Source organism: Apus apus, chromosome 1 (assembly GCF_020740795.1).
Source record: "Apus apus isolate bApuApu2 chromosome 1, bApuApu2.pri.cur, whole genome shotgun sequence".
Classification (NCBI taxonomy): domain Eukaryota; kingdom Metazoa; phylum Chordata; class Aves; order Apodiformes; family Apodidae; genus Apus; species Apus apus.
The window spans coordinates 110,815,671-110,832,786 of NC_067282.1; the positions used below are offsets into that span (position 1 = coordinate 110,815,671).

At 40.7% G+C, this 17,116-nt stretch overlaps 1 protein-coding gene across 5 annotated transcripts in view; it reads left to right on the forward strand.

Moving 5' to 3' along the window:
• MAP3K15 (mitogen-activated protein kinase kinase kinase 15) overlaps positions 1 to 17,071 on the forward strand; it is an 87,301-nt gene extending 70,230 nt beyond the window's left edge. For all 5 annotated transcript variants that reach the window (XM_051611313.1, XM_051611323.1, XM_051611334.1 and 2 more), the window contains 11 exons: positions 2,934 to 3,091; positions 6,856 to 7,039; positions 9,588 to 9,765; positions 10,480 to 10,654; positions 12,341 to 12,526; positions 12,857 to 12,962; positions 14,423 to 14,633; positions 15,477 to 15,589; positions 15,753 to 15,850; positions 15,959 to 16,035; positions 16,539 to 17,071. In XM_051611313.1, coding sequence (XP_051467273.1) covers positions 2,934 to 3,091; positions 6,856 to 7,039; positions 9,588 to 9,765; positions 10,480 to 10,654; positions 12,341 to 12,526; positions 12,857 to 12,962; positions 14,423 to 14,633; positions 15,477 to 15,589; positions 15,753 to 15,850; positions 15,959 to 16,035; positions 16,539 to 16,659 — 1,607 coding nt within the window. In that variant the 3' untranslated portion in view covers positions 16,660 to 17,071. The remainder of the gene's footprint in view (positions 1 to 2,933; positions 3,092 to 6,855; positions 7,040 to 9,587; positions 9,766 to 10,479; positions 10,655 to 12,340; positions 12,527 to 12,856; positions 12,963 to 14,422; positions 14,634 to 15,476; positions 15,590 to 15,752; positions 15,851 to 15,958; positions 16,036 to 16,538) is intronic.
• The last annotated feature ends 45 nt before the right edge of the window (positions 17,072 to 17,116 follow it).

Consider the following 17,116-nt stretch of genomic DNA (forward strand, 5'->3'; position numbering starts at 1 on the left):
GACTAACTTGGTGTTATCAGCAGTAAAAAAGAACAGTTCACATGAAAATAGTAGACTGGCATGTTACAGAAAAGCTTTTATGTATAACGGGGTAGTAAAAATCAGAAATATTCAGGGAAAACAAAATTTGCTGCGTAACAGCTGAAATTCCACATTGAAAAATGAATATATGGTCATATCATTACTCAATTATTTTATCTTTCTCCACATACAGTTCTTGGTAGTGGAGCTATAGGTAGCATGACATTTTCACTTGTTATATGGTCATGTGCATAGGCTGCTATCACAGATCATACAGGCCTCATACTGGCAGTTTAAGTAAATGGTACACAGCCACAGCCAACAGTCATGTGTGCATAAGAGAGAAGGCAGCAACATCCATTTAAGTGATAATGAGGGCTTCCCATTACCTGTCTGGTGGTGAGTCTGCAGTTCTCCAGCTTCCTTACAAAGGAAACCAATAAAACAAAAAATTTAATGTTCTAAAATAACTTAGCTTTCTAAGCTTTTAAAACTCTTTCTTAGCAAAGCTCATGAATTGGAAAGTGGAGCTATATTAGATCATTATCTGTATACAGCATATGATGTCTGCATCAATATCTCATGAGATTGCTGTCTCATCAGGTGCAGGCATTTGAAACAAATCTGTTTCAAATAGCTTTACGGGTTCTAGATAGAAACAAATTAAGTTAGGAGTCCTCTAAAGAGAAGAAAAAAAAATATATTTGTCCAGTTTGGAATCATAAATGGAGCACTTGAATGCTTTGTTTAGATTGAAGAGCTACAAGAAGCTCTCTTCAGTTTATAGGTGCTACAGCAGACAAATACATCAATGACTGTGCATCTGAGCAGAGCTGGTTAAATGCTGAAGCATTCCTTTAGGCAAGTGCACTGTTTTTCCAAGCAAATTATTCAACAGAGATTTTTTTTTGTTAATCATCATGTTTATGCACTGGATGAACAATTCTCGAATGCTTACAGGTCTCATGTGGTATCTGGAAAAGCATATTTTTGTTAGACTGGTTCGATGCAGTCGCACCCCATGGGAGAGAGATGCACTCCCAGGTGGCGTGATGGTGCATATGTTGTGCAGAAGCTGTGCTGTGCTTCTCATTTCTACAGCTTGCTGTGGAATCTTTAGTATGTAAAGCAGTTCAGGAAGGTAAAAATGAAGTCCTGGGAGATGACCCTTTTGCAGCTACTCGAAGTGGTAGTCCAAAATCTAATTTTGTCCCAGAAAGTCGCTATTAAGGCTGATCGCTGTTATGGCTGGAACAGATAATAGGGGAAATTCACTCAGTTCTTGGCTGTGTTCTACATACTCCATAGTGGATTTTTAGCAACTAATTGTTATGGGAGGTGATACACAGAGAAATAGTATCTGAAAAAAAAAAAAAAAATCACTGTACTGAAATAAAAGGAGGTAAATCTTTCATTGTGCCTTTATTCTTTGCTCTGCTGCACTTTTGCTGCCCTGTTTGTGCCTCAGAGATGCAATTTATCACGAGAATAAATATGTTACTTAAGATCTCATTTTGGATTTAAAATCAGTAAGCTGGTAGCTATAGCCCAGAGGGACTTAGAAGGCCCCCTTGAAATTTGTTACTTAATTCAATACGTAAACTCTGCAGATTTTGGACATGATTTAATACAAACACATGATTCAAGAATCAGACTTGTAGTGGTTTTACCGTTAAATTCCTCCATTCAAGACACGCAGCCTGAGGGCAAAGCTGTGGCTTGAACTTTTGCTCTATGGCAGTCATATTTAATGAACATAATAATATCCAGTCCCTTTGATCTTCATCAGATGTCCTTTACTTAACAGTTCACAGATTTACCACAATGTTACTTTACTGCATTCTTAAGAGGAAAAGCAATTCAATTTAAAGATGTCATAACAGAGTTGGTAGGAATTCATGTGGAGAAAATACTGTAGTGTTTGAGACACTCAGAAAATCTATAGTTTTCCATTGCTAGTGGGGGATGTCTTCCAGTAAAGACCTCATGTTAGCTGTGTTAATAAACAATTGAATATCAGTGAATCCAAATCTGACTGTCTTTTATTTCATTTTTACTTTTGGTTTTGTTTGTCAGTACCATAACTGGTATTACAGTCAAATTGTCTACCAGCAAAATTTAGAGACATTCAAGTTGACCTGTTAACAACCAACTATAAGCTTAGGCAGAGTCTTTTTTGCCAGCATGTATAGCTTTAGGAGTTTCTATAGATTATTTTATTTTATTTTATTTTATTTTATTTTATTTTATTTTATTTTATTTGCTAACCTTGGATGTCAGAAATGCCAAGCACATCTAAAAGACTTTCTGGAAGTGCAGTTTATGATGGCTTCCCTTATTTTTCTGTTCATCATGTGATTGATTTACTTTGAGTATAACCTTGATAGTTTTTGTGTAAAACTTCTGATTAAAAAAACCCAACAAACAAAAAAACAAAAAACAAACCCCAACAATCTTTATCCTCTTCTATTTGCAAAAATAGCTTTTCAAACTAACTTTCTGAAATTCCTTGCCATTAGTATTCTCATTATAGGGGTAAGGGTATGAAAAATTACTCTCATGAAGACTACCTGCCACTTTGCAGGTTTTAATTATCTTACAAGCATAATCTTTACAATTTAGTGTCTGCAAAAATTGTTTGATAGAATTTTAGATTCTGAAGAAGCCTTTGGATTATGTGGTGAATATACTTCTGGCAGTTTGAAGCCTCATATTTTGAAGAGGGGAAAAAAGCTTATAGAAAAGATGTTAAAACATAAGTTTCTGTTTATTTTTCAGTGCTAACTTTGGAAAACCAGTATCTTGGTTTTACAGGTTGCATTTGACAATTTTTAGGTTGCTTAGTGGTGTGTTAATTCTCTTTAATAACAATGAAGGCTATAACCCTTGACTATTCTTTTTGTCCTGACTAGGAACCTTGCAGTATATGGCTCCAGAAATAATTGATAAAGGACCACGAGGTTATGGGGCACCAGCTGACATCTGGTCACTAGGTTGTACCATTATTGAAATGGCAACAGGCAAACCCCCATTTCATGAACTAGGGGAGCCCCAAGCAGCAATGTTTAAAGTAAGTACAGCTTTTTTTGCTATAAAGTTTATGAATTTTCAAATAGTTATTTTAAAATATTCATTTAATTGGTAGTAACTTTTTGTTACATGGGTTATTTTGCATGAAGCCACAGTCTGACCTATGTCCTTCTTTCTCACTGAATGAGCCTTCTTTGCTCTAACCTGTATTGCTTTAGGGGGTAATAATTTATTTTAGTGCTGGAAATAGGTCATGACTCAGAGCAGCAACCTGAAAAGTTACTGAAGACTTATGAAAATTAATATTCTCTACCCTCTTACTTCTATCATCTCCTGCTCTTGGTGTATGATTTCCTTCTTGGCAACCAGTCTCTCCAATGATGACAACCAAGATGTTTCTGCTCCCTTAAGTTGTTTTGTTTATTTGTTTGTTTGTTTTTAATAAGCCTCCCTCCCAGAGGATCTGTTTGCCTTGTCTGTCAAAGGCCCAGTTTCTGCAACATGGTAGGAAGCAATGGTGGAAGGGGAGCGAGAGGCTGACTTTCCAGGATCTCTGGTATATAATGAAGGAGTGAAATATACTGAAATACTCTGTATTTTACATCCTAACTCCTTTGGATCAAAGCTACTCCCTCAATAAGCTGTTGTCTCTAATGCTTTTATTTCTTTCAGTGTATCCATTTTCAAATGCCCAGATTAACACTTGGGAGGATAATGCTTTGGGTAGTTTTGTTATTAAATGTATTTGAAAAAAAATTTAAAAAATCCTCATTCTAACTCCTAAAATTAACAGTAGAGTAAAACCTATGATATGATAATGTGTCAAATATGCAGACTGGAAATTTTTGGTTCTTCCACTGGCTTGCAATAGACCTATAGTAATGTGCTTAAGTTTTCACTCATGTTTTAGCATCCTCATTCTTATGATGGAGAAAATACCACATCCATAACCCAGCAAACTGCTTAAATTTATCAATATTGTTAATTTTTTGGTGTATGGTGTTGAAAGTCACTGTGTGAGCATTAGTATAATTACTGCTGGAACCACAGTAACAAAATCAGATCTTTACCCATCAGTATAGTAAGCTGGGCTGCAGTTCAGAATGGCACATAACACCATGTGTCATGCTGGGCCTGTGAGTTGTCCCACACACCACAGCTTAAAGGCAAAGACAGGAGTGGTTACGGGGTTTGATGTAGTTATTTTAGCCATGTAATATGTCACCTTGGTGCTGTTAATTTGTGACACACTCCACAAAAGAAGCTGCCTGGGTGAACGTGCTTTGGTTCACTAAAGCTTTCCTGAGGGAGCCATGGAAAGAGACTTCTTTCGATATTGCTGTAAATGTCAGACGTTGTTCTGTCGGCAGATGCCTTTTCATCTTATATATCTGGCACGTAGTTGAACTGTTCAGTGAGTTACATGTCATGTTTTTCAGCACAGTTTATTGAACTGTCAGGAAGTGCTGGTTCAGTTCTGGGTGCTTGATGAGCTCTGCACAGGCTCATGCGGTGAGCTCTGGCAGGGTTGTGTACGTCTCTGTGTCCTTCCCATAAGCATCTCCAGGCCACAGAAGAAATGTTTTCTGAAGCCTCAGAATTGACATTTTAAAAAATGAATTAATTTTCCTTCTTGCTTCAAGGATGTGGCAGAGATTTTTGCATGGCTATTGTAGACTGTGTTCATGTCCCACAGTCAAGCATTTGGTTTTGTTTTCCGTTTCTTGGCTCTTCTGGGACCTGCTTGTTACTGCTTTTTGCTGGGCACCATAAATTGCAAACTGTAGTTTCTTTTTGCTGTGTAATAAAAGGAAGCTGGAAGCTGGGTTTGAAGCCAGGAATTAAACAGGCCAGCTGGTCAGGCATGTAAAAACAGTCATGGAAAACTTAGGATATCAAACTTTGGAGGTCCTCACCTGCACCATGCATGACAGAGGGTGTATGTGTGAAGGGAAGATCTGAGCCTGATGTGCAGTCAGTATAGTAAATGCAGTACAGTGATTGCAAGAGACCAGAGTTGGACAAAGTAGAGAGAAGGGGTCTAGAGCAAACAGAACTGGAAATAATGCCTGGCTGAGTGTACCCGGTCTGGTGTTTAATCTATGAGCACAGAACATGTGCATCTACATGAAAGGAGTGCAGACAAATGACACTGAATGGAGATAAAGTAAACTAATGTTGCCAGAGTTTCAGGATGCTTGCAAGAACTCTCCTTGAGCCACAGAGATATAAGATTAGACCCATGCATTCAGATTTCCTGCTCCTCATTTTGGCTGTCCTGGGTTTTGTTTGGTGCATAAGGGTATAAGTTGGCACCACAGTGCTCTCTGCTTCTGACAGGGCCCCAGCTGAAGCTGCTGTGTCAGCCTGTCCCCAGAGGGCACAAGGAGGAGAGGGCTGGCCACTGAGATGAGCACGTCAAAAGCAGCTGTCAGAGCACAGCAAGCAGGTGGCTGTCTTCTCTCTCAGCTTCAATGCAAAAATCTTGCCAGGCTGACATTTTGAAGAGGTGAGATTGTGTACCCTCTTCATAAAGCCCTGTCCAAAATATGCATGGGAATTACCAAATCAGACAAAGATGCTCCATCAGACAAGGTAATTGTATAGATGTTACATCCTGCTGGCAGGATACAAATATCAATTTATTGATTTATTATATTTATTTACTAAATAAATGAATTTAATTAGCAAGTTGCAAATATTGTTACATGCAGGGAATACTGAGTTTTGAATGTGCTTAGACTCATGGTTTGGAAGGGATTCATGCCTTATTAGCATTTTATCCTCTTCACTGTCATTTGAGCAGAAGCATGACTGCTCAGCGTTTTTTACTTCAGCTTGCATTGAAGACGAACCACCATTGTGAATGCCTAATAGTGCCACAGTGTGTTAATGCAGCTGGATAATGATATTATTTAAACAACTCTTCACTTTAGCAAGCAGCTGTCACTTGTTTAACTGCTGGATGACTATCTCCCTTGTGGCCACTGTCTTTCTGCTTGTTCTCCAGAGCCTGTTTTCTGTAAAGATGCTGAGACAAGCCAGAATCTTGCCAGATACAGGCTATAAGGTGCACATATTACACAACTCTGGCTTCACAACATTTATGCCAGATTGGAATTGGAGAATAAGGTGGCAGTCAAGAAACTAGAAAAATCACTAGGGAGCAACCCATAGAAGAACATTTTTTGTTACTTAAAAAAAGAATGTGGAGGAGTCTTGTCAAACCTTTGGGCATCATATGATTTTCAGTTAAATAACACAGAAAGGCTAGGGAAGACATCTGGCCTGAGTGCCAGGGGTGGTGACAAGGTCTGGCAAGGTCATTGTGAGTGTTCATACACAGAAATTTGGCAGTGGCAGGAGTAGAACAGGTGCAAGCCCCAGGCAGTCAGTGCTGGAGGAGGAAGTTATTCCTGTTCCTGGGCACAAATGTACTGGAGGAGTCAGCAATGGAGGAGGACAGTACTGGGCAGAAGTGATGGAAAGCATATACAGTAGCTGGAGGGATTTGTGGCTGATAGGAGAAGCAGCATTTGAAACTAATGTCCAGATCCCAAGATTGCCCGAGGGTAGATGGTTTGATAGATGCATAACTTGGCATTTGTGTAATGCCACATGGCCATTCACACCATGTTTACAATAGCAGGATCAGAGCCTTGTTGTCACTTCACTGCTTTCTGTAGGCACCCAGATTGCTCCTTTTCCATGAGAGTCAGTAAGAGTGTGAGAGTATTCTGAGAAAGTTTTGGCCCATGGTTGCCTGGTAGTTGTTTAGTAAAAATATTTGTGTTTTACTTGCAGGTTGGGATGTTCAAGATACATCCTGAAATTCCAGAAACACTTTCTGCTGAAACAAGGGCCTTTATTTTGCTCTGTTTTGAACCTGATCCTAGTAAACGTGTTACAGCATCTCATTTGCTCAGAGATTCCTTCCTGAAACAAGTAAACAAGGGCAAGAAAAGCAGAATTGCATTCAAGCCTTCAGGTAAGGAATTATCAGCCAAATGCAAGTCAACATCATCATTAAGCTTTTATAAAAGATTGGAATAATTAAGTATTCTCTTTTACTAAGGATGTTTCTCATGCCAGGAAAGCAGCAGGAACTCAACTGTTGAAAGTGCCTGTGATTTGTAATTAGACATATTTAAATTCAGCAATGCCCACAAAATATGGTGACCTGCTTAATTTGTGTTTTGCTTACTGAAACCTCCCGACCTCATTTATCCTCTCCCCAAAAACAAATGCCTCATTTATAGTAAATTAAAATTAGAAAAATTACATTTGGTGAAGACTTTCTAAAGCAATTCTGCATTTTAAATTCCCAGTTAGATACACTTCAGAGCCTTGAGTTTTATAGAGTAGATGTTTGTCACCTGAAAATACGGGTCTGTTAGCTGTTTGCGTCTACAAGGGACAGCATTTTCAAATCTGATATGTAATTAATTTGGAAATTCAGCACATAGGTGCTGAAGTAGCTGTTTAGCAGGTTGTTTTACTTTATCTGCCTAGCATCTTCTTCCCCACTCAATATATCAGCCACTTTCTCAGTGTAACAAATCTTAACATAGACCTGCCAAGTAAATAATTAGTATTTGAAGGAACTGTCAGTTTAAAAACAAGCAAAGTTGTTGATCTTGCTGCCTCTTTCCCGTCTGCACACACACATGCACACACTCCCAATGCAAACTGATTGGCTTCTCTTCTTGAGCTCCTTCCCTCTCAGCAGGGAACATTTGAAATAATGGAATGCCAAGGGTCAAAACTAGCAAAGACTTTATAAGATCTGGCTGAATTGGTGTAAGCAAGGAAATGGGCATAATATCCTGACCTGAGGGCCACTGAGGACTGAAGTTCCTGCAGTTACATGGGGTAATGGCAGAGCTCACACTGCTCAGCCAGGGCAGTTAGGACCTATTGGCAGGCTGCAGCCTTCTGCCCCACCTCAGCTACTCTCTCCTGTGGCCTTTGCAGCCCTTGCCTGAGGACATTTTCCTGGAAAATTTGTGTGGCATTAGAAAAAGTGGAGCTTGCTTTGTTAGCTGCCTTGGGAACACCTGGCTCTTTGTCAAATACCAGGGGAAATGCAGCTGACTTCTGCACCCTCTCCCTCCTCCTGCCTTCCTCCTTTCTTTTCTCCTGCTCACTGATGAGGTTATGAAGCACCTTCAGATGACCTGAGAATCTAATTCTGCAGGGTTAAGTGTTGTGTTGCAGCAAGAAGCAAGCTCAGTGATGGCCACAGATCTGAGCCAACTGGGCAAATGCTATGAAAACTATTGAGTGAGTGGAAGGAGAGGAAAAATGGCTGCAGCAGAGCATGTGCTTCGTTGCACTGAATTGTAGAATACCAGGTTGGCAGGGACCTCAAGGATCATCAGGTCCAACCTTTCTAGGAGCTGTGCTGGCTGCTGCAGCCACCTCCAAGGAGAGTTTAGGGACATAAGGCAGGCCCTGGCCTAGCAGTTGTCACAGTCTCAGCAGTTCATTCTGTCTCCTTCCTCTACTGTTTCTCTCACTGCCAGTTTCCTCAGCTTTGTCACCATCTTTCCATCCTGACTCTGTCCCTTTTTTCTTTCCAATAATAAAGGCAGCCCAGAGCAAATGGCAGCCTTTACTCTTGGGACAGCAACTTTCAGTTTCCTGTACTACTGAGACACCTTGAACCAGTTCTCACAAGGTGACATGTATTGTTTCATTTCTGTGACTGTTTAACCTCAACCTTTTGAACATCAGTCCATGTATCATGGAGTATGTCAGAGCTTTCTGAAAACCTTTTAATTTGTAGCTCTCTCTCTCCCCACCTCCACATAATTTGTAGTGACAAGCATCAGAAACTTTTGTGATATTTGAGCTCCATGGATTTGTGCACTCTGAGTTGACAGAACTTCTTCCTTGCCTCTCCTATCACACAGCTGCAAACTGGCAATCCTGATTATAGCAACCTCTTGATATCTGTTATTTTTATATTTCTTCTTACTTTCAAGATGAATTGGAAAGTGCCAAGAGAGGGTCTTTACTGAGGGCAAAGGGACATGTGAGCAAGGCCTTGGGTGTTGGAGCAGATCTCTATGTCCATTAACACAGTCAGAGGTGAGGAAAGTGGGTAGCTGAATGCTCTCTGCTTAGAGATACAGCTGTGGTGAAGCAGCTGATGGTAACATATTGGTTTGGTTCAGGCTCTTTAAACAGCTGTATATCCAGTTGTACCACTTGTGAGACCAGCACCAAAGAAGCATGTGTATATATGTGTGTGAGTGCAAGAAAGGGTAACAAAATGGAACTTGCTATGAGTATCTAGCTGCTTTGCTGTATTTGGGTTCAGAAGTTAGCTTGTTCAAACCTTTTGTTCAAACCGTTTATTGCTTGTACGTATTACGATTTTGAGTTGTGTTGCTGCTTTCTATCAACAAGGTTACCTCTCAGCAGTTTTGCAAAATGAGGTCATGATATCATTGAAGATGATCACAGCTGTTTTAAGCACCTTGCCCTTTTCTGCCTAGTTCTGTTAAATGTTTTACAATGTCTGTTCCTAGATTATACTCGTAATGCATCCCTCCCACTGCCAATCCATGGAGAACAGGCTGGCAGTAGCAGCAGTGAGCATGGCTCCATTTCACCAGACTCTGATGTACAGCATGACATGTTTTTTGAAAGGCCAAAGAGATCCGTTTCAGAAATTCAGACAAAGCATCCCATTTCCCATTTACTGAGGTAAAGTATTTGCTTGTTACTTGACACCCATGAGGGATTACATGGGTTTAATTCACATTGTATTTCATCTGAGGGCGATTTGTTCATATAGTGACTAGATAAACAGGTGTGCTAAACAGCAAGTGAGTTCATAGGCAAGTTACCAGTTAATTTAAATATTGTTTATATTTTAATGAGCAATTATTATTTCTCCTTAGAGTTTCCACATATTTTTATACTCTCCCCCCCGCCAGTGAATAAATGTCAGTTGTCCTATTGAGTGCGTGGATATGGATTCAGGAGTTAGCAGAAGAGTTAACCCCTCCATGTACTAATGAAAAAATGTGGAAAAGTGGCAGCAGAAAGGCAGTTCTGCTGCTCAAACAGCCCAAAGCAATACTTTCAAATGAGTATATTACAGTATGGGGCCAGAAAAAATCATTATCTCCGGCCAGGGCTTTCAGTTTTCCTCCCCAAAACTGAACCAGTGCTGGGTGACACCAATGCCAGATGCTGAGAGGGATGAAATCAGCCTTGTGCTTTTGACTGCAGTGGGGTTTAGGCCAGCTGAGGATCTCAGCCATCTTCTGTCTCAGTGTTTACCAGTCTGATCAATCTGCTGCTGTAGTTCTACTCATTTCTTACCCTCCCAAGTACCCCTGCTTGCTCCTGGCAGTACTGCCGTGTGGCTAATGCTGAGGTCTCTCTTGCACCTCGGCCCGGTTGCTGACGCAGCGTGCCTGATGAGGGCTCGGCCTCAGAGGACAGGAACACCTTTCCTTCCATTGAGGATAAGGATTCTGGTCTGTTTCTGCTGCGGAAGGACAGCGAACGCCGAGCAATCCTGTACAAAATCCTTAAGGAAGAGCAGGATAAAGTTGCTTCCAATTTGCAGGATTGTATTGCACAGGTAATTCCGCCTCAGCTCTTCTTTTCCTGTGTCAAAAGGAAAATGACAAGCCGGGAAGTAGTATTACTTTTTCTGAAAACTGCTTAACGATGGTGCTTGGGTTGTACCTTCTGAATATCTTTAGTCTCTGAGGCTGTAACTGTGTGAGCCATTTGCTGTTGTGTGCGTGGAGAGCAAACACCATCTTTTGCCAGCTGCTGAGCTCGTTTTTTTCTGAGAGGGCGGTTTGGGGCATTTGATGTTGGGTTGGGGGGGTTGAAGTTGGTGGATTGGGTGGTTTTGATGTTGTGTTTTGTTGTGGCTTTTAAGGACATGGAAATGGAACATCGGGTAGTAATAGGTATGATTCGCTTTAAGGGTGGAGAGCTGATTAATAGTTTTTAATTCAAAGCATATGTAAACTAGTTGCCATGAACACAGCATATGAATCTCAAAAAAGCTAAGGTAGATTTCTGTGGAGGGAAGGGTTGCATGGGAAGGTTTAGTGACTGTAAAGAGGAGCAAGAAAAATCATGTGCCTGGTTAACCAGTAGCCAAGTAGTGCCACACACCAGTAAGATTGATTGCTTAGCCTTTTCTTCTTAATGTCTGCTTCTAGTGTGCCACTGATGTTGTCTGTTCTCAACAAAGCTGTTTGTTTGCCTGGACTACACTCACTCAAAGGCAGCCTGCTGACTTGTGGTGTCCTGAGCCAGCCATGGCTCTTGGCACAGACACTTGGATCACTGCTGTCAGGGGCCCTGCAACTCCTGGGGCAGCTCCAGCCCAGCCTGGTGTGGGCAGCCAGCTCCACAGAGTGCAGGGGTTTCTTCTACCCCATGACTCACTTTCCCCGCCAACTGCCTCATGGTGCAGACTGGCTCGCCCCACACCCTGGGGGCTCCTGTAGAGCTTTAAAGGCCAAAGAGAAAAGGCCAAAAACTCAGGCTGGAGAAGCAGTTGGGGTAGATTTCTGCTCTGAGCTTAAACTGCAAAAGAGCCAGGGCTCTAAATATTTTCCAGGATAAAGAAGGATTATTTAGTAGCAGCAAGTCCTACCTCAGTCTCCAGCTGTTTTGCAGCACTGCTGTAATAATCTTTTCCATTATTTCTGTAATGCTTCTCTCTTTACCTTTTAATTTTACAGGTTGTTCTTACAGGCACTTGGACGGTTTTAACTGTAGGGGTTATGGACTGCAAATCATAGAACGAATACTTGACTTCTGTTGCTGTCATCTTAGGCCTTTTTCTGACATGATAAATGCATATATAAACCAATATTTTTGCCTAAAGAAATAAAATGTCTGCATAATTAGTTATAAGTCCAGATGTAGCTTTGAAAGGATAGCATCTAAAAAATTTGGGTCTTTTTCCAACTCACTCTGCTCTTTTCATGGAGGAGAGCTGCCCTCTGCAGCACATTGCAGAAATGTGTGGCTATTATCTGGACCCGCTTCCCTTTATGACAGCCACAGTAACACTAGACTTTATTTTTTGGAAAACAGGAATTACTATTTTAAAAAAATAGCTAGGAAAGGGTAGAATATAAAGGCTTTGCAGAACCAAAATTTCTGTGATTTCTGTGCATCAGTGGGAAATGTACATGGGCAAAGCTGTAAATTGTAACCCTAAAAATACTAATGCTACTGATTAGATATTCAGTGATGCTGGGATTTCCTTGATACACATTCAGTATCTTTTCTCCAGAGCTCTGAAGAACTGCAACTTTCAGTAGCCCACATCAAGCAAATTATTGGGATTTTAAGGGACTTCATACACTCTCCAGAGCAGAGAGTGATGGCATCTACCATATCCAAGCTGAAAATGGATTTGGACTTTGACAGCACTTCCATCAATCAGATTCACCTGGTGCTGTTTGGATTTCAGGATGCGGTGAGTTTCTTGCCTAGTGCAGGGGAAGAGGAATTGTTCCTGGACAGAGCCTCACCCCAGGGGTTTGCAGCTCCTCTACTCTTCCTCACACCTCTTCCTCCTTGTACTGCAGAGAGGCTTGCATGCCACAGTTTGGGTACCATTTCAAAGCTGTAGCCTAGAACTGTCAAATCTGTTATGTAGACTTCCAAAGTTAGGAGGGTTTTAGTGACTCATGCAGTTGTTGTTTTATAAAACTTCATCTGACTATTAAAAACCAAGATGATTCTCTTTCCTAAGGCATAAGCAAATGTTGTTTGCTGCTACTTTAACGTGCTTATTTGTTTATAGGTAAACAAAGTATTAAGAAATCACTTAATAAGGCCCCACTGGATGTTTGCAATGGATAACATAATTCGCCGTGCTGTCCAAGCAGCAGTCACTATTCTTATTCCAGGTAAGTCAAAGCAGCTGAAAATAGTATTTAAAAAAAAAAAAAGACAAAAGAGAAGATGGTTGGCCTATCAAAGAGTTACAGCCAATGAAACAGTTCAGATGTTTCATCTGTCAGCATGCCATTAACTGCCACTACATCAAAGGCACAGTGTCAGAATGTAGTACAGAAAGAAGTGTTGATCTGGAGGATTAAGGCTGTACTTGCAGCACCAAAGCACATAATGAAGAGACAACCAGTGATTCTGCACCATCAGTGTGGTCCAACCACAGAAGAAATAAAAGGCAAATTAAATTCAGTTCATGCTGGAGCTTTTCTAGTAAGAAAGAAAATGACTCTGTGCACCATTTTAATGACATCCAAGGTGGGTAACACCACACAGGTCTGGCTGTGTGTTCTGAAAAATTATTACTGAGCTGTGGAACAGATGCAGAGAAGAGGCGCTATTAATACGAGGAGGAATATGATTTTGGACTACAGATGTATAGTAGGAAAAACCACCACCACTGAGAAGGAGGAGAAGAAATGACTAAACTGTCTAGGAATAACTCTCCATTGAAAAGTTGCAAGTAATTTTGTAACTCTTTGAAGTGCTGAGCACCCTTTCCAGTAGGGTAATGTTTTAAAACTGAAAGAGGGGAGATTTAGGTGAGACATTAGGAGGAAATTCTTTAGTGTGAGGGTGGTGAGACACTGGAACAGGCTGCCCAGGGAAGTTGTGGAAGCCCCATCCCTAGATGAGGCTCTGAGCAACCTGGTCTAGTATAAGGTGTCTCAGCTCATACAAGGGCACTGGATCCAGATGATCTTTGAGGTCCCTTCCAACCCAAACCATTCTGTGATTCTATGATTCTATGAGACTGTTCTGAGAGCACTTACTGATGATGAGCCCTTTCCGACCGAAGTCACTTCGGCTTTCAAGCCACATCGGCAAAATTTTTTAGAACTTAATTGCAGAAGAATGCCAGCTACTCTTTGGTGGGAAAGATGGCCACATACAGCAAGTTCTGAGAGAATTGGGGTTAGAAATGCTACCTGGAAATAGAAGAAGGCTTCGTAAACTCTTTGCCCAGGGCATTTTTCCTTCTTTTTTTTCTTCTAAAAAAAACAAGCTTTCAGGGATTTCTCATTAATACATTTTATTAACTATCTTATTATTGACTTCATCACAAATGTATTTTTTGCGTCTACAGCTGTATCAACAGCTATCTGTCTCTACTGATAGACTACAGGTGAACTGTTACAATGCCACCCATTTTAGAACTGATGCCAGAGAATCTGTGGCCCAGGCTGCATGAGGCTTTGCTACTCCCCTGCTTAGTACTGCAATAAAGCACCTGATGCCAACAGCCCAGTTCCTCAGCTCAAGCTCCTCCCCCTGCAGCAACAAAGAACAAATTGTAGTATCTCTGAAGACATGACTTGTCCAAAAAATTTATTCTAACACTGTTTCCTTTTACCAGAGCTTCGAGCTCACTTTGAGCCAGCATTAGAAATTGAAGGTGGGGACAAAGACAGCAATGAAGTGGAGGATGGTCACCAGCCCACTGAACAAAATGGGGCTGAGGATCCCACCATCACATCAGGAGTTGGCACCCTTAGTTCTGAGTTGTCACATGAGACTCAACAGCAACTGAGCCTGGAGTTGGGCAGACTTAAACAAGAGACCTCAAGGTAATCTTCCAATAAAGCCTGGATTTATTTTCAGGCAGTCTTTGAAAAATCCAGCTGTTGCTTTCTACAGTGACATGTACATATGCTCACCTGGTATGACTGTCTCATATTAATGCCGACCTTCTAGGAACACAAATGGATTTAGAGTAAGTTGGCAGTACAGGTATGACAACAATTTTCACAAGCCTTCAGTGCAACTTTTGTTTCTGTGTAATTAATATTTTATTTGTAGAATGTCATGTTGGATTGCTAGTGGTAAGTAATTAGCCTTGTGCAACTGTGCTGGTTTCCTTCCTACTTCCTTGGATGTCACCTGACACAGTGGCAGTGCCCTCAAAGCTGCTTCTGCAAGGAAAGGCCACAACAGCTCTGTCCTGGTCCACTGGACAGGCTGCCTGCTAACAGGCACATGCAGCACTCGACAGAGCCCCTGTCCCTTTTCTCAAGGGTTACATCTGTATGCTGCTGCCAGCACGTTAGCAGCTGAAGGTGTCCCATTCTTCTGTATGGGTGTGATGTAAATCTGTGATCAGGAAATCCCTGGTAAAACATCAGTGTTACACTGTTCAGCAGCAAATCACAGTATAAAGGCCCAGGGAGGCTGCAAAACAATAGGAATAGAATTTACAAGCTATTTGCTAAATTCCACAAAGATGAAAGCTTTTAAGTGCCACCAAGCTGAGTCTCAGACAACCAAAATGAAATCTGTAAACCCTGAAGTTACTTAAGACAGTATCTCTCCTGTGTCTCTGTCCTTTGGTAGCCATTAAAAATGCTAAATATTTTTTTCAGTTATACTTATTCTCAGTGTGACTGTGTTTTATCTCTCTCACATGCTGACAGGCTTTTGGAAAACCTTGTTCAGAAAGAGAAAGAGTATCAGACGCTGTTACGACAATCTTTGGAGCAAAGAACTCAGGAATTACGCTTGTTTCGATTAAAACTTAAACCTGAAGGTATGAGGAGATGCTGCATACCTTGACAGTTGCACAGAAATATAGTGGATCGTGTGTTTGTTTAAAGGATAAAGACTATTTTAAGCTTCTGTAGTCTGAAAAAACCCACCATTTTTTCCTAGTTTAGAGGTGTATTAACCTGTACTTTTGTTTTCTGTCAAAGACACCCAATGGTCTGCAGCAACCTTTAAAGCAAATGCAGACCCTGAGCTCATGAATTGGCTGAAGCAACAAGGAGCAGACTCAGACGCCATTAAGAGGGTAAAAAAAAACAAACCCACAAGCAAAAATCACCTTTTAAAAAAAGGTCATTGTAGCAGTTTGATTTCAAAGAAGGAATATTAATTTAGGAATAAATTTGCCTTTTAGTTTGCTGAAGAAGATTATACACTAAGCACTGTCCTTAATGATATCACTAAAGATGATTTGCGGTGTCTTCAACTGCGGTAAGAAAGTACTTCTTAATTTATTGCTAAGAGCTTAATTAAAGTAGCTTGTAAAACAAATGTTTTTAGCAGTTATTCACATAGGTGCTAGTTCCATAGCAACTGCTGTGAATTTCATCTCTGATTTTCTGGTAAAGTTTATCACGTCTTAACTGATGCAGAGTAACAACTCCACCTAGGGTGCTTCAAGCCATCCAAGTCTTGGCTTTTATCACACTTGGAAGCTATTTCTGCACCATTCAGGATGATGCAATCATATGGAAAACGGGCACAAATAACTTGTTTTTCATACCCCCTGGTTCAAGTCCTTCCATCATTGTTCAGTTAACCCATGGCTAACCTGGAAGAAGTTGTTTTAGGCATAGCCTTCAAGTGTAGTGTTTTACATGTACTGTCATAACTGGTGTATCTGTGGGATTTCTAGATTTTACTTCTTGCTCACCTTAAAAGTAACAGAGATGAGTGAGTTGTCCCTAACTGTTCTCCATTCTTCTTCATAACAGGGGTGGTCTTCTCTGCAGAATTTGGAATGCAATATTAAATCACCGCCAAACATCTGGTAAGACCTCAGTGCAGCAGGTTAATGCTTTGGAAGGAGAATGTGTAATGGGAATAAACAAATGAAAGATTCCTAACATTCCTAACTCTTTAATTATTAGATGCATACATATGTATGTATGTATAGTGGCCTTGCAGGTTTTGCACAATTATGTAGCTTGTTTGACCATCAGTGTAATACACAGTGAATAGTAACAGCTTTTAAGTCAGTGTCAGTGCACTTAAATTATTTATGAAATGCTTATCAATGTAACACCAAAAATTAGCCAAGGGAAGAAAAACCCTTTTCTGCAAAACAGGGAGCACAAACCTGAACTGGCTTCAGCATTGTGAAAACTGTGAACTTAAAATGTGTTACACTACTGCTGGCTGATGGTTTGAGCAGGGAGGTGATATGCTTAGAGCATGTCAGCCCCTTCATATATGAATGTATATAGCTTTTTGTATTAAAGCTACTCTCACTGAACTACTAAGAAAAGCCTGGTGTAACGTTTTCATTTAGTAACTTTTCTGCAGCAGAAAC